The sequence below is a fragment of the Egretta garzetta genome, unplaced genomic scaffold (assembly GCF_000687185.1).
Source record: "Egretta garzetta isolate BGI_Z169 unplaced genomic scaffold, ASM68718v1 scaffold51, whole genome shotgun sequence".
Classification (NCBI taxonomy): Eukaryota; Metazoa; Chordata; class Aves; order Pelecaniformes; family Ardeidae; genus Egretta; species Egretta garzetta.
This window is the reverse complement of record NW_009258549.1, coordinates 2104172-2125349: the sequence shown is the minus strand read 5'-3', so window position 1 is coordinate 2125349 and position 21178 is coordinate 2104172. Positions and strand designations below refer to the sequence as shown.

At 50.7% G+C, this 21178-nt stretch overlaps 1 protein-coding gene across 1 annotated transcript; it reads left to right on the top strand.

Annotated features, from left to right (window-relative positions):
- Positions 1 to 1695: 1695 nt before the first annotated feature.
- On the top strand, positions 1696 to 20480 carry TMPRSS6 (transmembrane serine protease 6). The gene is made up of 17 exons (XM_009647822.2): positions 1696 to 1846; positions 2022 to 2164; positions 2426 to 2493; positions 3722 to 3906; positions 7011 to 7052; positions 8555 to 8759; positions 9116 to 9252; positions 9824 to 9936; positions 10412 to 10521; positions 11995 to 12140; positions 13090 to 13188; positions 15276 to 15389; positions 15683 to 15799; positions 16540 to 16708; positions 18651 to 18922; positions 19405 to 19541; positions 20242 to 20480. The coding sequence occupies exons 1-17, from the start codon at positions 1699 to 1701 to the stop codon at positions 20398 to 20400; spliced, it is 2364 nt and encodes a 787-aa protein (XP_009646117.1). The 5' UTR covers positions 1696 to 1698; the 3' UTR covers positions 20401 to 20480.
- Positions 20481 to 21178: the final 698 nt, after the last annotated feature.

Sequence of the window (21178 nt, the reverse complement as noted above, 5' to 3'; positions counted from 1 at the left end):
TGGTATCAGGTTATTGATCGCTGAGGAGACCTTGAGCTTGGGTAAATAGATGTCCTCGTCTCTCCCCTCCTCTATGCATGTGTGAGCTGGCTTGCTGAGGGGGTGTGGGCCAGGCCTCACAGGTTTCAAAGGTAGGTCTGCAGCTCTGGGGGAAACCCCAGTGCCTACCATCAAATCTTCTAACAAAGAGGCTCTTCTGCTGCTTCCTTCCCTTCTCCCCCTCACTCCTCCGTCTGCGGTTCTTTGCTTGTGCCTGCTGTTTCTGGAGGGATGCTGTGATAGCAGAGAAGCGTCCTTGTTCTCCTGGACTACCCAACCTGGTTCATTGGGGAGGAGAGCCTCCCCAGGGGTTGCACAGAAAGGTGGCTCACGAGAAGCAAGGGAGGGCAGCCTGTGCTGGGTCTGTTTGTACCGCATGCTTCTCTGGAAGGGTGCATTTCAGCAAGCAGATGTGCAGCTGATTGTCCAAGTGTCGATGTTCAGCAAGCCAGGTTTAAAGTTTCAGAGTGAGTTGCCTGGTCCTTATGTTCTGCAGGCATGTTTCTCTGTTGCAAGGCACCCTGGAGGGCTCAGGGCTCAGTAACTGGGGGAAAGCAAGGAGACCGAGAAGACCACTCACCCCTATCATGTGAATACTCCAGGGTATCCACATGGGCTAAAATGGGCATGAGGCAAAACATCTCTTCCCACATCTGCCACAAGTCCCTCCTGTGCATTCATGCCCGCACAGTCACACGCACCACGTGTAAAGATGACTCACAGACACGTAGATGTGGCACAGGCATTCCCCAAGACCTCTGTGCTCTCCCATGCGGATGCGTTCACGTCCCTTTCCTCTCCAGCCCCAGAAGCACAGAAAGCTTTTTGGGGGCAGCTGTGCACTGAGGGATGGCAGAGGAAAGGAGAAGGAAGGCGGGTGAGATAGATAACCAAGATTAACATGGCTCCCCTGGGCAATGGCATTTCTTACCCTCAGAGTCTGGGGCTGACAGAAGAGGTGCTGGTCAGGACAAAGCAAAAGAAGCAGCCTGGGGTAGACAAGGGGCAAAGGAAGCCAGAAGGTGTCCCCTGGCACAAGAGGAGGGTGGTGGAGGGCTGGACATCGTTCAGGTGCTCTCTCCTCACTAGCTCAGCTAGTGAGTCAGTGCCAGCAGGGGCTTAGCCCTGGGACACATGGTCTGGTGGGAACGGCAAGGCTTGCTTACTTTCAGGGACCAAGAGCAAAATGGCACAGCAGGCAAAGTGCAACCTCAGACTCCCAGGCTGGGCTGGTTAATGCAACTTCTGTGTGTGTCTGAGGTCACAGATTGTCTTTTGCATTGATTTCTAGGTCAATACAATACCAGTTTTAAAACCATTCCCAGCCTGGGAGGACAACACTTTTGTCTCTGGAGAAATTAGTTATTGTACTCATTTGTGGTTTTGGCAGAAGCAAAACCCAGAGAATGCTTTTAAAAATTGAGTGATTACCCAGGAGACATAGACAGGACAGTGCCCTGGAAGCCTGTCTCCCACCGAGTTAGGAGTTTTACTCACATTTGCACTGAGCAAAGTCTTTGATGGTTAGCACACAGATCTCTTGAGGCTATAGATCTTAGGAGAGGAGCACAGAGATGGCAGAGCACCTCCAGAGACAGATGTAAAGGGATACAGAAAACCCAGCCTGACCATGGTGTGCTGTATCACTAGGTGCCCCTGATGGAGGCCGAGGAACAGGAGGAAGATGCCAACTCCTTCTCAAAGGATGAATCAGAGACTAACTCACGTGACTGCCTCCGCTACATGCCCCTTGGGATAGCCTTTCTTTTGCTGGCTGGAGCTGCTGCAGCAACCTGGTATTTCCTAGGTAAAAATTCAATATGTTTTGTCCCCATGCAGGAGCTGGATGGGGTGCAGCCAAGGCAATGCCGAGCCCAAAATGTGTTATTGACTCTCGGTGATCTTTACAGACTCACACATAGGGGTAAATCCCTCTCTCCTACATATCAGCAAGGTAACCCAGAAGTGTCTTCTGTTGGCAGACTACAGACCGTGGCACCTGGGACCGGCCATCCTGCAGTTTTACTCTGGCAGCCTCCAGGTCCTCAATCGGCAATACTCCCCGGACCTTGGGCAGGTGGAGTCCAGAGCCTTCTGGTTGGAGTCAGCTAAGCTCCAGAAGATGGTAAGGGCCATTTTATGACCAGAGCTGGCCTTCTTCCTCTAGCCTTTACCTCAACAAAGGTTTGTTTCAACATCCCTTCCCCCTCCACGGGCCAACTGGCCCTGAGGGCAGCTGAGTTGAAAGAGGAAGGAGTCAGGTCCCCCATCCAAGTGACAGACTTGGTGGGTCTGTACAGCAAGAGGGATGAAATATAGGGTTAGCCATAGGTTCTTTTCCACTATAACATTGCGCCACAGTCATCAGATGACATTCTCGTTGCAGCTGAAGGAACTGATTCGTGCCACAGAGCTGGGTCGATATTACAACTCGAGCACAGTGTATGCCTTTGGGTGAGTAGCACCCCCAGCATTTTTGCTTGTTTGTTTGTGAAAGCTTCCAGTCAATTGCACCCTGGTTTCACCGAAATCCAGCCATGATAAACTGCTGCAGTCCCCATCATGAGGCTAGGTTGGGTAGTCTAGATCCAGAATGGTTCCAGCATGACAGAGCTAGGGATATTTTGATGTTCATCTTCATCCGAGGTCATGATGAAAAGCCAAAACTGAGAAATTTTTCAGAGAGGCAAAAGTTCAAGAGAGGAAAAAAATTGACTGGAAAGAACTGAAAAAAATCTGGGCTTCACATTCTCAGTAGAAACTAAAGCAGCTGGAAATTAATTTCTGTAATTCAAGAAAGTAATTTTATGGCCTGACTCTAGGCACCAGAAGGGAGAGGCCAGAATGCACCATGGAAATATATTCCAGCCAAGAAGCATGGCCCACCTGGGAATAGGGTAACAGTGGAATGGGACAGATGTGGGACTACAGCTTTGCAGGTCATCACTGTAGATCAAGAAAGCAGGAATAACTTCCAAACTGACATATACATGTGCTTCTGATTTTTTTCCATGGAAAACCACACCCCTAAATTTGTCCTTCAGCTAAGGAAAATTCCAATTTTGATGCAACTCCATTTTCAACTGGGGGAAGAAAGGTTTCACTTGTGATTCCTCCTCTAGCCTTTTACCTAACAAAGGTTTGTTTCAACACCTCTTCCCCCTCCCCCAGCCAACTTTTGCTGCCAGCTGGTTGAACAGAGCTTTCCCAGTAACAGTCTCCTGCAGCTTAAGCCAGCCCAGCATTAATGGGTTGTGGTAAGGTACTAAGTCATAAATCATCCACTTGTCACCACTGGGAGGTGAGACAATGAAGTCTTGAGTGTTTCTTTTCAACCTCTGGTCAGTAGTAACCAAAGGTCATTTCTACCCGAAATGAGACTACACATTAGACTGGTCTTGATTAATTACCACATTAATTTGACCATATACGGTCATCACTAAAGCCAGATGGCATAAAATGGCTTCCTCCCCCAAAGGACTGAGCATTAGCTACCACCATGGACGTAGCAGCTCTCCTGCCCCACTCAGAGCAGTTCCTCTGGGTCACAGCAGTGAGCTGGAAAGCCCACACAGATATGTCTGATTTGTGGAAAACCAGTGTGGAGTTAATTTCTGGGGTTTGCTTCTCTAGTGATTCTAGAGAGGAAGAGAGGATATTTAACATGCTATTTCTCTGTTAGGGAGGGGGCGCTGACCTTCTTCTTCTGGTTTGCCCTCCAAATCCCCGAGAGTCAGCAGAAGGAGGTGACTGCTGAAAAGGTAAACACAGTGCTTCACCAAGCGCTCTCCGCCACCTTCAACAGCTCGGGCAGCCCACCCTACCAGACGGAGTACAGGGTCAACCCAGACTCGCTGGTTCTGCTGGGTAAGTACCAGCTGCTCAGCAGTGGCCTGAGCAGTAAGAAATGCTCCAAGGTTTATAAGGTGCTGAAGGGAGGTTAGGAAAAAAGGCCAGAAGTCATTACCGAAGGGGATAGGGGAAACCTGAAGAGGACAGGGAAAAAGTGAGGATCAGGAGATACAACTACACGTATTTCTTCCTGAGAGAGGAGAACCGAGGTTTGATTTTAAAAAAGCATCCTTCCTTTGGAATCATAGAATGGTTGGAAAAGAACTTTAAGATCATTGAGTCCAACCATACCTGTCCACTACTAAACCATGCCCCTAAGCACCTCGTCTGCCCGTCTTTTAAATAACTCCAGGGATGGGGACTCAACCACTTCCCTGGGCAGCCCGTTCCAATGCTTAACAACACTTCTGGTGAAGAAATTTTTCCTAATGTCCAATCTAAACCTCCCCTGGCGCAACTTGAGGCCGTTTCCTCTCATCTTATCACCCATTACCTGGGAGAAGAGACCAACACCCACCTCACTACAATGTCCTTTCAGGTAGCTGTAGAGGGTAATAAGGTCTCCCCTTCCAAGGGTTAAAGATTATTGGAGACACAGCTGACCATGACCACCTAAATAACTTTTTTTTTTCTCCTTCTCCCATCAGCTTTGGCTTCTGTGGAGTAAGATCTTACACAGGTCATGACTTTGATCAGCTCAGCTCAAAAATAGCATGCAGTTAGGTTTCCTGCTTTCCTTTGGGAGATCATTCCAGGCTATTCGATTGAGAGAAGAACAAAGGCAATGTACCTGAGTCACCACTAGTCTTCCTCCAAGACAAAGCATTGTTGCCACTTCAGTTTTATTTTATTTTATTTTATTTTATTTTATTTTATTTTATTTTATTTTATTTTATTCAGTTTGATTTTAAGGATTATTTACTGTTGTCCACAGTGAAGATCACAGCCTGTTTAAAAAGCCACCCCTACAGAACTGCTCTAGAATAGATGTTAGCTAAAGGGCTAACAGGGCTAAGGGATGTGTATACTCAATGCATCCAAGCCCGATGGAACTTGTATTTGGTCTTTATGACAAGACTTATCTTCTCAGCATGATCTGATCCCTCTTACAGAGCCCCAAAGCTCACTGGTTTTAAAATACATTGTGCTGCTTCTCTCCCCTTGGAACTCTCATTTCCAAGATTCTTCTTCACATGAAATGTTACATCTCCAAGTTTTTTTCCCCAGACATGTTATCTTGCATTTTTCTGAGGTGAATCTTATTTTAATATACCCCACCCATATTTTCTTTAGCTTTTCCCTCCACATCTCAGTTGTTTTGTTTTGGGGGTCGATTTTTTGGTGTCCCCAAAGCAAATTTGATTTCCTCAAAATGATTTTCACTCCTTCATTCAGACCATCATGTTAGGATCTTATTCTGAAGCTGCATTAGCATCTCATGAAGACATCTCCTGCAGCTACCACTAGTCACTTACTTCTACTTTTGATGTTTCCAGCATACCAGACCTTATGCTCAGCCAATTTAAATTAACTTTCTTAAGAAAGATATCATAAGATCATATGCTAAATGCTTCCAAGTCAGCTCATCTAGCATTTTCCCTTTATTTACTCACTTCATAATGTAACTCATAAACAAATAAAAATGTTGGTGCCATTCTTTTAGCGGTTCCCAGTTCCCTCATATTCCCTTCACATCTGTTTCACTGTTTTATTCATTTCAGCAGACCACACTTTCTATTTTGGGATTAACACACCAGTTGTAGCTTCTCCAGCTCCTTCTGCTTTCCCTGGTCCTTTCCGCCTCCCTCTCCAGTCAGAAGCACAGTCTAGCAACTAAGGCAAAAGCCAGAAACCTCTTATACTGCTGGGCCAGAATGACCTCAAGACAGTGACTTAACCTTTGGCTTCATTCTGTAAAACTGGAGTGAAAAAATAGCTAGCTAATAGCAAGTCATTAGCACTTCATTGCCTTCTGACAGACCCACTTGCTGACCCACTTAGCTCTAAACATTACATCTTGCGGCAGCCTGCCCTAAGACACAAAGCTGCAAACCATTGAGTAGTGCGGGAACTTCTCCAGTTTACTAACAGCTACCCTCACCCTCGGACGCTTAACCTCCCTTTCCCCTCAAAGAATTTCAGGACTTACTTCCCTTTACTCAGTTTTTTTACCCTCAGATAAAAGGGCAGCTCAGCATGCATTCCCTACAGCACGTGAGCTTCTCCAGGAGCCTGCCTTATGCCTGCAGGTCATCTTTTCCACAACATCTGGTTTTGTCATGACAAAAATGCTCGGCTCTCCCCATAGAATTGCAAGCTCTGCTTAGGAGCTGCCGAAGACCAAAGCCCTGACCTAACCAAGCCCCCAGCAGCAATTCTCACACCCAACTGACCTCACGGTGCCTTTTATTTTGGCAATTCCCAGTAGCACCTGATCTCTGGCCGCTCCCAGTTCAGCTGGGAGGCTGGAGCAAAGCCCAGCTCTCCTAAAAGCGTTGTCCACCCTGTGGCTCTGTTTTGCACAGATCTGTAGTGTTTGCTGGTGGTCTTCTCTGCATCTTCCTTCTCCAGAGGTGGACTCTATAAGGACGTTGAGTAGCTTCATCAACCAGTGGTCACCGAAAGAGACCTCCTTTCCCACCTTCAGTAACTCCCATGCTTTTCAGTGAGGGTTATTTAAACTGGGAGAGCAGTGGAGGGGTGAGCAGATGGGGAAGGCTCTGGGAAGTGGGGTTGTGCCCTGTGGTGTGACTGGCAGGAGAGGAGGATGGCTGCCTGAAGCAATGCCCAGCCCTCCTGGGAAGGGGAAGAGGTCCTGGAATGGCTCATGGAAATGGGCAAGGAAAAAGGCAGAGAAGCCCATGGTGGGCTGGAAAACATGAACCGGGGCTGCTGGATTTTGGAGGAAGACCAAAGAGATTTGCCATAGAGATGAGGTGGGGAAGGCATGACTGAAACAGGCCCCTGAGAGCAGACAGGGAAGGTCCTGGAGGATGTCCCATGCCGAAGGTGTAAGTGAGCCATTTACATAGGAAGGGAGGGAGTCATCACCTGCCATGCTTTGAGACTACCAGTTTATCTTTTTGTTTATCTTCCTTTCTATATTTCCTTTCTAACAGAATCCAGTGTGAAAGACATAGTAGTGCTGAAATCCACTCTGGGTAGGCTATCTTTTCCTTTTTTTTTTGAGTTTGTGACTTTTTGGGGGGGGCAGGGGACAGAAAGCTCGTTGGCTTCCTGGAGGCATAAATCCTGGGAAGGGGAGATGAGAGCAGTAGCAAGGGAGCACCCGTGCCACTCATAGCCGATCCAAACTACAAGACTGTCGTGGTTCAACCCAGCGGGCAGCTGAACACCACACAGCCCTTCTCTCACTCCCCGCCTCCCCAGTGGGATTGGGGAGAGAATTGGGGAAAAAGAAAGTAAAATTCGTGGGCTGAGATAAAGACAGTTTAAAAGGACAGAAAAGGAAGGGAAAATAATAATAATAATAATGATGATAAAATAATATACAAGACAAGTGATGCACAACTCAGTTGCTCACCACCCGCCAACTGATGCCCAGCCAGTTCCTGAGAAGCAGTCCCGCCCTCCGGCCAACTCCCCCCAGTTTATATACTGCGCATGACATCATATGGTCTGGAATAGCCCTTTGGCCAGTTTGGGTCAGCTGTCCTGGCTGTGCCCCCTCCCAGCTTCTTGCTGGCAGGGCATGAGAAGCCGAAGAAGTCCTTGACGAGCGTAAGCACTACTTCGCAACAACTAAAACATCAGTGTGTTATCAACATTATTCTCATACTGAATCCAAAACACAGCACTATGCCAGCTACTAGACGAAAAAAAATTAACTCCATCCCAGCTGAAACCAGGACAATGGCGCAGCTACGTGCTGGATGGCTCTGAGCATCCTGACGCCTCTGCCCCAGCAGCATGCCACTGTGCAGAGATGCCAGCTCCCAGGGGCGGTGCAGCCACCTTAGGAAAGTCTTGTCCCTGTCGTGATGAGTCCTGTCAAATACTTTGGCATACCAGCACAACGGTGCTAATTCCGGGCCCCAGGAAAACCCTGGGGGGGTTTCCTGCATGGCTCTGCACTGGATGGGGTGTCAGTCCTTTAGGAGTCTGTTGTCTTAGCGATGTTTGAAGGTGCTTTTAGTAGTTTCAGGCAGCGTTGTAAGTGCTGTGGCTAGTAGCTTACATTAGACGTGCGATCAGAAACTCACCTTTAAGCTGACTTTTACTCAAAAATCTTGGTCTGGAAGCCTGCTGAAACCTGGAAATCAGATGAGGGGATGTAAAGCTGGGGAGAATATGAGGGTGAGAGGAGAAAGAGGTGAAAAAGAAAATGAAGCCAGGGGAAGATAACTGTGTTGTGCTGATATTTAAAGCCTGAGGCAGTATCGCCTCAGCCAAGGGAGAGGGGACAGTTCTTACAGAGAGAAACTGGGGCACTAGTACTAGGGGACCGGTGCCACCGCAACATACGTAAAGGTAAACTGAGATCACTGGGATGAGTCAGCCTTACCCCAAACTAGGGCTTGCACTGACATCACAAGTGACAATCCTATATCTGAATTTCCCTTACATCCGCTCCAACCCGCCCCCTTGCCTCCATTTACATCACCCTGAGGTTTAAAGCCCTGTATCTTTCCCCTGGATTCAGGTTGCTACAGGTACAACTATGTCCAGGAGGACGATGTCCTAAGGCTGGAGGGCCCCGACTACCTGGCCTCCAGTTGTCTCTGGCACCTCCACGGCCTCAAGGGCTACATGATCAAGCTACGCCTGGAGTGGACTCTCCCAGACTGCAGGGACCGCCTGGCTATGTACGACACAGCTGGGCCCCTGGAGAAACACCTCATCACCTCGTAGGTAGCTCCTGAGCGGGGCGGGCATGGCGGGGAAGCCGGGCAGGATGGCACGACACACCGCAGCAGGGGAAGGTGTTAGACGACATCAGAGGAAATTCTCTTTGATGCAGAACGTGCCTCTCGCTGATGGGCTGAAGTCACTGATGTGGGATATCACACAGCCAGCCCTGCAGCCTGGGAGGTTACGGCAGTGCGAGCTGTCTCTCTGCTGGCCCTTCACTTGGTGCAGTTAGGGCCTCGCGGCAGGCGTGTGCTGTGGATAACATGGGCCTCCGTTGCCTCTCTTCCTTGGTCTTCTCTTTCATTCGTTTGTTGCTCGTTTCACTCCCATCCTTTTGTCTCTTCCCCCTCAGGATCTATGGCTGCAGCCGTCAGGAGCCCGTGGTAGAAGTCCTTTCATCAGGCCCTGTCATGTCCATTGTGTGGAAGAAAGCCATGTACAGCTACTACGACCCCTTCATCCTCTCAGCACAGGTGGTGCCCCTCAAAGGTGAGGAAGGCTGGAGGAGGAGGGGCATAGATACAGGAAGGAGACAGGTTTTCTCCTACAGCATCACCACTCCCTGAGGTTCTCCATCCCCATTAGGGGCATCCCTCTAGATTGCAAGGGTAGCAGTGGTCAGTAAAAAGCAGATTAGATGCTGCTCCCTCACCTGGACTCATACATTAGCATCTGGCTTGAGTCTTTACAGCCCGGGCTTTGGCAAGCAGAGCCTGATTGATCATGATACTTTAGGAGCAAGCCCAGGCTCTCATGCATGGACAAACCAGATGTGGCCTGGACATCATGTCCAGATGTACTTGCAGATAAATGTCAATTCAATATGAGTCTAAATCAGCAATATACATTACCATTACCCTTCTCTGAACAAGAAGAGAAGGCTAAAAATCTTGCCAGGTAGAAATGGCCCCTTGAGGGGAGATGGTGGAACATCCCAGTCACCTTTAGTGTCAGGTCTTAGAGCCCCTTTTCTCCCTTCCTACAATGGGATGAGTACATGTTATCCCCAGGCTGAGGTTGAGACGACAGCTAACAGGGCTTTAAATGTCTGTGTTTACAGCCTGCAAAGTGAATATAACTCTGCGGGAAGGCCTGGAGCAGCAGGGGAAGATCGGCACCCCGCACTACCCCAGTTACTACGCACCCAACACTCAGTGCACCTGGCACATGACGGTAAGAGCCAGCTCCCACAGGAGCATCCTTCCCATCCCTGAAACCCATACAGCACTCCCCACATTTGGGGGGGGCTACAGACAGTGGTTTCAGTCGGATCACCATGAGAAGCAAGCAGAGGGTGGCAGGCTGCCTAGCCTCTACAGAATGTGTGTTTCTGAAGGGGAAGGAGTCTAATATTGCGTGCCAGAGCAGAGATTCCATAGTTGAGGAGGAGTCTGAAATCTGCTCTCCAGCAGAATTCTTCAAGGCAGAACCAGATCACTAGAAATTGCTAGGAATTACCATGCTTTGAGACCAGCAGCAGAGCCACCCTGGGCTGCAGCATGGCCCCAGTTTAGATGATACTTCCTTCTGTCTTGCAACGTGTGAATTGGAGGCTCTCCCCTTCGCATCTGCCCTGCTCATTTCTGTCATACAGAGCGGGGTGCAGCACTCGTAGGAGCCATCTCCACTCTGCTCCCCTTGCCTGCAGGTCCCATCCCTCAGCTATGGGGTCACCCTGTGGTTCGATGCCTACGCGCTCAGCAGACAGAAGCACGACCTGCCCTGCACCCAAGGCCAGTGGATAATTCAGAACAGAAGGTGTGTGCTGGGATTCCAGTTTCTGTCTCTCACTTCCCACCTGGGATTAAACTGGTGTTAAACCTCTGCAGGTTCCCTGCCCACTTCAGCCACCAGGTCTGAGGAAGGAGAGCCTGTCATCGCATGCAGCAGCCACTGTTTGTGCCAGCACCTCTTGCTTGTCTGCTTCTCTTTCAGCCTCTCTTGTTCGCAGGCTACCCAGTGAGCACATTTCTTACAGGTTTGCTTTGAGCCACCAGCCTGCCTTCTCTGTCTTGCTGTTTGCACCAGGCTTCCTAGTTTTCTCCTGTGTGTGTAACCTTGGTGTCCTCCCACGTCTCCTGTGTTTGCAAATCTGCCTGTCACCACCTCTGCAATATTATCTGCGTGTGCCATTGCCTCAGATCCACCTCCATACAGATCTTCCGTGTAGCTCCATATCCTCCTGCTTTGATACAGCCACTTCCCCCTGCAGGACTTCCCAAAATCAGCATCCATACGCAGCTGGGGCTGCTGCCCACCACTGCCCACATGCAAAGGACGAAGAGCTGCTGTGCTCCCATCTCCTCAAAGCAGAGGAGCTGGATGGCTTTTGTTTTCCCTCCCACTTACTGCAAAATTGCCCCTTTCCCTCCAAAACCTCTCCCAGCCCCCCTCATTAACTTCCCTTCCACTGCTACTGTGGGGGTAACTTCTTTTCTCCAGAAGGGTCTGATCCAGAAGCTATGTTCCCCTGGCTTAGGATTTTCACTTCTTCTCTCCCAGCTCTCTCTCTCTTAAACTGTCAGTGCCACAGTTTCTACGACATGGCTTCTTCAGGAAGACAAACTTAAGAACCGAATTGCTTTGTGCGGCCTGGATTCAGTGCTTGCCCAGAAAGTGGGAAATGTCCAAAGATAGTAGGGTCACTCTGGACTCGCACATGGCCTGAGGTCAGGACCAGGTCACCATATCCATAGACTGCTTTCATCCAGTTCATCAGGCCTAATTTTGCCCTATTGCCGCCAGTTATTCGGTGCTGAATATCACAGCCATTCCAGTTGTTTCCCCTCTCTCTCAGCATTCACGTGTGGTGGTGTTTTCATCCCTCTTTATCTCTGGGGCTTCCTCACCTCACATCTTCAGCCATTTTGGGGGAGCCCCTATGTTAGTTATGCTGCCTTGCACCCAGAGAGGACCCCTTGTTTCTCCTGGGTTACTCCCTCCTGATCCCAGCCTTGCTCAGTCACCAAAATGTGACCAGGCAGAGCAAGATCCAGTGTCAGCTCTCCTGCACGTTGACAGGGCATGGATTTAAATCACAGCCTTTTACCACTGATCCTCCATAATATTGTGACATTTTGAAGGCATTTTTACTTCCCAGCTTCCCCCACACACACACACACTCTCTGCGTGGCCCTCTTTGCACCCCAGCCCCACCAAACCCCCTTGCTCCTCTTTGTTGTCTTCTCCTCCCTCCCTGCCTGGGACATCCCACCTGTGTTTGTCCCTCAGGTTGTGTGGCCTGCGGACCCTGCAAGCCTATGCCGAGCGGATCCCAGCCACATCCTCGGTTGACATCGCCATCACCTTCACCTCACAGATCTCCTTAACTGGCCCCGGCGTACAGGCGGCATACAGCCTGTACAACCTATCTGACCGTAAGTTCAGGCTCCTCCTTCCTCCTCAGTGGGGTGGTAGCTGGCTGGCTACCAGCAGCCCTTGTGCGCTTGGCATGTGTTAGGAGAAACACAAGACACATCCCCTGAGCCCTAGGTGCCATCTGCCCTTCAGGCATACGCCCACAAACGTGGTGATGCACACCCCCCTGATCTGCCAAAAAGAAGAGGCATTTATGTGCGAAGCTGCTTCTGCACATGTGGCCCTGCCTCATGCTGTCAGGGCATCCATGCGCTGCAGCCCAGCTTCAGAGAGTTGCCTGCAGGTTCACCCCTCTGCCCACCTCATGGACTGGCCTTGGGAATTCAATGAGAGACTGTCTCTGACTTGAAGTGCCTTTTATTTCAATGATAAGGGCTCTCAGAGAGAACTCACTTTGGAATCCGTGCAAATGAGAGACAAATAAAACCACACATAAATATGCATACACACATATCCAAATGCATGCCCATGGTTGTCTTCCCAAGGTTTCTCCACCTCCCTCCTAAAGGGTGCCTGTAATGCATACCAGTTCCTGAATATGTGCACCTGCCCGCACGTGTCTAACACCAACCCCTTCAAGGCCCCAACCAAGTTTTAACAACAACTACAAAGAACCTATTTCAGCTTTCCCACAGCATTCAGGAGTCATGAAACAGTGCTAAACCAGAGGTATGGCACACCAGGCAGGTGGCTGTCTTGGGTCTTGCCCATTGATACAACGGGAAGCAGGGAAGGAGCCCTCCTTCCCCTGGAGCATAGCCTGGCTCCATTTGCCCTGTTCAGAGCAGATGACATGGCAGATTTGGGGAAGTGCAGCCGGCACGCTGCCGCAGCACACGGGTAGTCAGGAAAAGTGTGCAGCTCCGTGTTCCACTTTCAAGCCATGGTGCTTTACTGCAAAGAGGTTTACAGTCACTGAGGACTAACTACGTGCTGGTGGTTTCACAGCCTGTCCCGGGGAGTTCCTGTGTTTGGTGAACGGCTTGTGCGTCCCAGCCTGTGACGGGATCAAAGATTGCCCCAATGGGCTGGATGAGAGAAATTGTGGTGAGTGATTTCTTCTCCCCTTGCTCCTCCAAGGGTAGGGAGAGATGGGAAGGATTCAGCTGGCCTGGATACAGCCTTGTATCTCCTCTCCAGGAGCTTAAACCCCTGCATCCATAAAAGCCTCATCCCACTGCCTGCTCAGGAAGGAGCGACACCACTTCTGGCTCCTGTGCACCTCACAGTCTTCCCGGGAGAAACCCCTGATACGCACACACCAAGAGCTCCAGACAGCCTGAAAGAAGGCCTCCGAGCAGGCTGTTCCCCACCTCGATCTTCTTTTACCCCAGCCAGGTCTGATGATCAAGCTCAGCCCTGGCCTACAGCCCCCTCTGCTGTCATACCACTCAGCATCCCCCCCAAAAACCTCCCACCTTGCCCCCACCTCCCCAAGCCCACCCACTGCCCTGCTCTCTCCCCTGTCCCCACAGGCCATTCAAGACACTTGATCTGTACAGATCCTCACCCTTATATTGCACCCCAGTTTGGGAGCATCTAAGTCCTTGATCAGCCATCAGCTCTTCATGCCAACAGGAATTAGTGCTGATGCCAACACTGTCCCTGGCATCCCAGGAGTCCTGCAAAGCCCATTCTCATAGAAACAGCTATTCAGGCTCAGGCATGACACCTAATTCATCTATTCTCCCACCCCTGGTGTGAGTGGCGGGGCTCATCACATTGCTGCCACCACTAGTTTTTCATTAGTTGTCCCCTACAGCTGTTTTTTCACAGACAGAAAGATCCCTGAAACCACTGGAGACAATGGCCGATTCTGAAAGATTCAGAGGAAGGTATAGAAAAGTCTAAAGTAAAAGAAAGGAGAGATATTTCTCAAAGAAGTTTTACTCCAGTGTGGGAGTTCTCACAGGGTTGCCGAGATTGGGTTTTGTATTGCCTGCAGTCTTGTTGAGGGTACGCTCTGTCCCGTCATCCAGCTGTCTGACATCAGGGCTGGCTTGCTTCCCTCATGCAGACAGTGATACATATGCATCCTTATGAACACTTAATCCTTTCTTGGACCCCGTTAGCTTCTTGGACTCCAGGATATCTTGTGTAATTCAGTTCCACAGGTTAACATGGACCAAGACTAAACAAAAAAAGTGTTTGTTTCTCAGTGTTTTCAAACACTTCTTTGTATTTGAAAAAGAAAATAGAAGCATCGCGATTTCCTTCCATTCTTACACCCTTACCACTGTTGCATCCTTGCTTATTCACTCCATGTCTGTATGCAATAGTCCCTGTCTTTAAAATCAACGTTCATATTGCCTGAGACCTCCAGTCATCTGGAAGCCTCACACTAATTGCTGAAGAAATTGTAGTCATTGCAGTACAAAAATGCCCGGGAGGTACTGGCCCGTCATGCTTGGTGTTGCACATAGATACACACAAACACAGGACAAGGGAACGGCTCCTGCTATGAAAATGTATAATCAGAAGTCAAACCCTGTGATGGGTGGGCACCTTAGGCCCATCTCCACCTTGAGCAGCTAACAGAGCTCAGGGACATCAAGGAGTCCATCATTCCTCAGGACTCACCTATCAGAGAGCGAGAGGAGCAGCTGCTCTGTAGGGGAAGGTGACCCACGAGCTGAGGGTGGCAGCAAGGCTGGAGGAACAGTGACCTCACCAGACAGGATGCAGTCCTACAGAAACTGAACAAAGCATGTGGACCAGGTCTGGTGATGGTAACCTAGGGTCAACCAAGAGTCCAGTGACGGCAAGACAAGACCATAGTGATGAGGCAGGTCCGAGGCCAAGCCAAGAAGTCAAGGAAAGTTAAGTCAGCATCAGCAAGATATAAGACAGGGTGCAGGCATACCTACAGCAGAGATCAGGCAAAGACCAATAGCAAGGACCTCAGATTAAATGCAACTCCTGAGCAAAAGGGGACCAGGCTCCTGCTCTTCACTGCAGTCTGTTTCAAGACTACACAGTTGCACTATACCAGAGCTGGTCTTAAGCACAGGATGCCAAATCCTTATGAGGTGGGAGAAGATGCTGCGGAGCTGACTGGTGCACTTAGGGCCCTGACCTCACACCTGAAGCCTTGTCTTGCATGCCTAATTCCTGGGCATTTCCCTCCCATGCAGTGTGCCCTGCAAAGTTCCAGTGCCGCGAGGACAGCACTTGCATTGCGTTCAGCAAGGTCTGCAATCAGCAGCTGGACTGCGTCAACGGGAGCGATGAGGAGCAGTGCAGTGAAGGTAGGGAGGGGACGGCGCGGGGTTGGCAGGTACCTTCCCCTACGCTTAAGCCAGGTAGCATATTTCCATATTTCTCTCTTATGAGGTGAGGGCACCAGCTGGGAGTTAACATGCCTGACCTGCTCACAACGTTTGCTCTGCAAGCTCACCAAGCTTGCTCAGGAAATTCCCTGTCATCATTTATGGAGTTCCCCCAAGCTCTCTGTTGCCTTTTTTCCCCCACCCAAAGGACTTCAGGCTGTGTTTGCAACCTGCCGCCCTCCCTCCATCCTGGCTCCCCTTCCTCTTCGCAGGTATCCCCTGTGGTCCTTTCACCTACCGCTGTGAAGATGGGACCTGTGTGAAGAAACCCAACCCCCTGTGTGACACCGCTGCAGACTGCAAGGACCTGTCCGATGAGAAGCGCTGTGGTGAGGAAATGCTCAGGCACACGTCAGCCAGGCAGGTTCAGGATGCCATGGAGCTGAAAGTTGCCCCCTTCTCCCCCCGCTGCCCTGGCATAAGTGCACACCCTCCCTTGTTCCACACCCTTTTTCCTACCCCGACCCCACGGCAGTACTGGCACTGCTCCAGCCTGCAGAGGCGGTGGCTGAGCTGCCAGGAGGGTTTGTCTGCTCTTTGGACAGCTGCTCCCCATCTCCTTCAGGCAGAGGCACCAGGCCAGACAGATGTGTCTCATAGGCCAGGTCCTACCCACAGGCTGCCTGTTGGACCACTGTGCTGGCTTGTGTGAAGTAATGCCATCCTACGAGGCTCCAGCCAGGGAAATCACCCATGCCTGCATGGTCACTGGCAGGGACAGAGCTTGTGTTTTGATTTCTTTGCTTGGTATTTCTGGAGCCTCAGTGGGCAGCGAAAGGGAAGGGCTGCGAGGGTTCCCCGACAGGACCACAGGTAGCACAGACAGCATGCTGCCCCGAAGGCATCCCTGGGCTGCAGCCGGAGGTGGGGTAAGGCTGCGCAGGCATCTACGGGGGCATGCACTTGGAGGCAGTGCTTGCTAGACCCCTCCTGGACAGTACAGAAAGCATCTGCTGACTGGGATTAGAGGTCAAACTCTTCAGTCAATTAAGTAGGAAAGAGAGGGCAGGCACAGTATATCACGTTCACTTCCTCCCCTGAAGTACCTGCTCTGTCTCCTCCTCCTCAGACTGTGGGTTGCAAGCCCCTCTCAGCAGGATCGTGGGTGGTGTGAATTCTGTGGAAGGGGAATGGCCATGGCAGGCCAGCCTACAAGTTCGGGGACGCCACATTTGCGGGGGAACACTCATTGCTGACCGCTGGGTGGTCTCAGCCGCACACTGCTTCCAGGATGAGAGGTAAATGGAGAGGGGAGGGTGCTGGACAGGAGATTTGCATTACTTTCCATGTCACACATGATGGGAGGATCGTCTGGCTTATGAAGATGTCATGGGGCAGCTGCACCTTTCAGCTGGCACCCATGCCATGCTTCCCCATGGCTTGGAGCTAGAGAAAGGGGTATGGATACATGCACTAGTATGTGGGTGTGCACACAGGGAAAAAAGGGCAGTGCTGGGATTCACAGAGAAGATTTGAGAGGGCAATGGTAGTGGAAAACACTTCACAGCTCCACCTCCTTTGGCTCTGTCTTGTCCCCATGCTGTCACAACCAGGGAGGCATCAGCATGTGCTAGGATGGGACCAGGCTACAGCATTACCTGTGGAGGATGCTCTTTGAGTCCCATGGTGCCCACCTCCAGGGCCTGCTCTTTCAGGAGGAAGCATGGTCTCTCCCCCCAGTTCCTTCCACCCATAAGTACCACAACAGCGGTGGTAACACACAGATCAGGGGGGTTCACTCTTTCTTCCAAACTGGGAAGAAGCAAGGAGGAGGAAGGTCCACAGCTCTGCTGGGTGACGGGGCTGGGTGGGGGAAGGAGTGTGCACCCTTAGGCACAGTCTCCACCTCCTCTGAACTCCGCTTTTTCTATACTCTTGGAGATCCCCCACCTCCCCAGCTGCTACTGATGGACTTCTTTGGCTGCCCTTCCCTCCTGATGCCATGTGAGCTCGGGGAGGAGGAGCTGCTGGTCATCCTCAGTATGGTGTCACCAGCCTTGGTAGGACTGGAGCTGCTTTGCGATTGTGCTTCTCACCTCACCCTGCTCCTGCCATGCTCCTACCCATGTCCTATAACCCTGAAAGGAAGCCACCCGGCACTGGGAGCAGGCCTTTCAAGTGGTCCATGCAGGCTGAATTCAGCCATTTTGGAGTGTCCCAATGCAGGATGGATGGAGCTAGCACAGCCCTGGTAGATGGCATATGAGTGTACCTATCAGGGAGAGATTTTAAGTGGTGTGAGAGATAAGAAGTAGAGGAAAAAAAAGAGGAGCAGAAAACCAGCAGCAGCCTGGGGTGGACCATGCTATGGGCAAGCATTCTGTGCAGGCAATAGGCTGGAGATGAGTCCTAGTTTGGAGCAAGAGAGATGGTTAAACCAAACCAGGGAGCTTTTCACAGCCAGAGAGGCAGTATGGAAGAAAATGCCACATGTAAGGCAAGAGGTGGACAGAACTCTAACCAGCCCTCTTCCTGCTTCCTCCTCCTCTTAGAAAATGCCACATGTAAGGCAAGAGGTGGACAGGACTCTGAGTCTAAAACCAGCCCTCTTCCTGCTTCCTCCTCCTCTCGTCCAGGATGAAGTCCCCTCTGCTCCTCAACCTCCTGCTGGAGACAGGTTCTCCCTTGGCTGTTAGCTCTTAGCTATTCTGTTCTCAGAGGTGCCACCTTGTTAGGCTGTCCCCTGCTTCTGTAAAGGGCTGTCATGCCTTTTAATGCCCCCACCTCTAGGCTGCCTTTCTTGCTTCTCTCCCTCTAGCAGTTTCTCAGAGCTCGCTCCCCTTCTCCGTGTCTCCCTCTCCTTGCAGCTTTGGTTCACCAGCTCAGTTCTTGCTCTCTGCCCTATCAGAGTCACTTGCACATGACCAGCCCCACTTGCTTGTCTAACCTACATACACCTTTTAGCCTGCTTTGCTAAGGAAAATAAGCCAATATGAGCAAGTTACCTGTGTGTATGAGTGTCTGCCCAAAGTTGGTCCCACTGTACAGGCATGTCAAGGCATCAGAGAGATGTCCCACCCAGTTTCTTGAAATCAGTTGCCAAAAAAAAAAAAGAGGCCCCTCTGAGGGAAATGATCTTCCACATCAGACACTCCTCAAAAGACTGCGACAGAAGCAGCCAGGCTCTGCCCATCCTTCTCTGCTCATGTGATGAGTTATCTTCTCTGCTGTATCCTACAGATTGGCCTCCGCCTCCATCTGGACCGTTTACTTGGGTAAATATTTGCAAAATGCCACCAGCCACACAGAGGTGTCCTTCAAGGTGATCCGCCTCTTCCTTCACCCTTATTACGAGGAGGACAGCCATGATTATGATGTGGCCCTGCTCCAGCTGGACCATCCTGTGATCATCTCACCCTTAATCCAGCCCATCTGCTTGCCTGCTCCTTCTCAATTCTTTGAGCCTGGCCTTCATTGCTGGATCACTGGCTGGGGAGCCCTCAAGGAAGGTGGTAGGTGCAAGGTCTTTGCTGGTGGCCCTACTGTAGCAGAGCCAAGGTGGAAACATAGGTTCAGAAGTGGAGTAGGCAGAATACACTTCTGTTTACCTCAAAGCATTATGCCTCCTTCACCCCCTTTGATTTTGGGTCACAGGTTGGATGAAGTTACCAGTTGAGCGCCTTAACCACCATTTCAATGAGAAGCAAATCCAAAACTCTAACATCTCAGAGGTTTTCCCAAACCAGAATCCCCCTTGACCCAAAAGCTGAAGCTCCCACAACATATCTCTGTAGGCAAAGGGACTGCAGGGGAATGTTATTCCTTCCATGCAGGTGAAGTGCTCTGCTGAAAGTCAGAGGCTGCAATGCCAGTGGAGAGCAGAACAGTAATTCAGATGGCAGCTTTCAGCATGCAGGGAGATGGACATGGGCTGGGTAAGGTGGGAGGCTCCACCATTGCTCACTTGCACTGCTTTTCGTGCTCTACCCCTCAGGGCACATCAGCAACGTTCTGCAGAAGGTGGACGTGCAGCTCATCCAGCAGGACATCTGCAGCGAAGCCTATCACTACATGATTTCTCCCAGGATGCTGTGTGCTGGGTACCACAAGGGCAAGAAAGATGCCTGCCAGGTGAAAGAGGAGTTGTGGGATCAGGGTTGACTGCCAGATGTGGGGGTGTGTCCCAAGTCTCCCACATGTGCCCTGTACCCTGAAATGAGGGTGGAAAGGCCATAAAATGCCTGACTCCCCCAACCCTTCTTCTGGTCTAAGTGGCCAACAACAGCTCTGAGGACCACTTCTTCCCAGCATCTTTGCCTTAGACGGGATCCAGAAACACTTACCTTCTCCTTTTCTCATTTCAGCCCATTCTCCACTCTTTACCTCCCACTTCCAAGTCTACATCAGTCTCTTCCCCCCTCAGCCTCATTAGCATCTGTCACACACAGTAACCTGTCCATTCCTTCTTCACTGTCAATCTCAAGGAATTTCTCTGTCTCCTATCCCTCCGGGTATCCAGTTAAATTCCACCAGCTTCCTTGCTCTCCACATATTTGGAAATGCCACATGGAGCAGAAGAAAACAACAGAGCTGTCAGCTTCTTGGGAGCTGGCTAAGGGGGGAGAATTTGCATGATGAAGGAATGCAATTATGGGTTGGATGTTTGCACTGGAGACTGTTTTTGACATCTGCCTAAGGTACAAGGGATTTTGCAGATGCCCCAGGCATGAGCTGAGGGGATACAGGAACCTGCATACTCAAAGCTAATGAAATCATCCAGCAGGAAAAGCCGGTGAATTGCCATCACCCATTTTTCTTTCCTGTTCTCTAGGGTGATTCCGGAGGTCCGCTGGCCTGCAAGGAACCCAGTGGCAGGTGGTTTCTGGCTGGTTTGGTCAGCTGGGGAATGGGATGTGCACGTCCTAATCACTATGGAGTGTACACCAGGATCACTCAAGTGCTGGGCTGGATGAACCAAACCATGAGCTGAGAAAAGTGCATCTCTGTCTTCTCCCCATCAGACTACACTCACATGGCACCCATTCCTGATCTTGCTCACTTGCCACTCAGAGAGAGTTTCTGTGTGGGATGTTGTCAGACCCAGGATGCTCTTCTGTGCAGGGTAAAAAAAGCCTGCACTGGGGATTGTAGAGAAAGGTGGGCAGACCCTCTTCCCCCTCAGTGCTTCCCAGGGAGCATCCCGAGGTGTTTTGAGGCCATCCATCCAAACAGGTTGGCAGCAGGAGGGAGGGTGACATGGCACACAGCAGCAGTCCCCAAGTTGATGATTTCTGAGAAGAGGAGTAAGGGGGGGGTTGAACTTTCCATGAACCATGTGATTCAGCCACAATCTTATGCTGGAACATTTGCTGAAAGAAAATGTGACTGATGTAGTTAGAGATTCCAGTAACTGTGAAATCAATCTGCCTCCCTCTTCCTTCCTGCTGCTCATCCTTCTTCCCCCTTCCCCTCCCATCACTCCTCCTCTTCCATCTCCCTAATTGCTTCTTTTCTTAGCTGGCATGTGCTGTTCAGCCCAGCCAGGCAACTCTTCACGTCTCACTGTCCTGCCTCCCTGCTGGAGCAGCCCCCAGCCTCCGCTGCTGCACTTGGACTCCCTCAGGCAAAGGCCCCGACCCCTCCATAAAAACAGTGGAGCAGCCTCCCATCCCCTTCCCTCAGCCCTTCTAAGTACCTCTGACACGAGGGCATCAACTGCTTCCTGTCTCCTAACTCAGGTAATCCAGGAGGTGAAGGCTTGAGGGCAC

Coding starts and splice junctions, on each gene's coding strand:
- TMPRSS6 (XM_009647822.2), top strand. CDS start 1,699: ATGGAGGCCGAGGAACAGGAGGAAGATGCCAACTCCTTCTCAAAGGAT. Junction 1,847..2,021: donor AGCAACCTGGTATTTCCTAG/GTAAAAATTCAA, acceptor TTCTGTTGGCAG/ACTACAGACCGTGGCACCTG. Junction 18,923..19,404: donor GGGAGCCCTCAAGGAAGGTG/GTAGGTGCAAGG, acceptor TCTACCCCTCAG/GGCACATCAGCAACGTTCTG.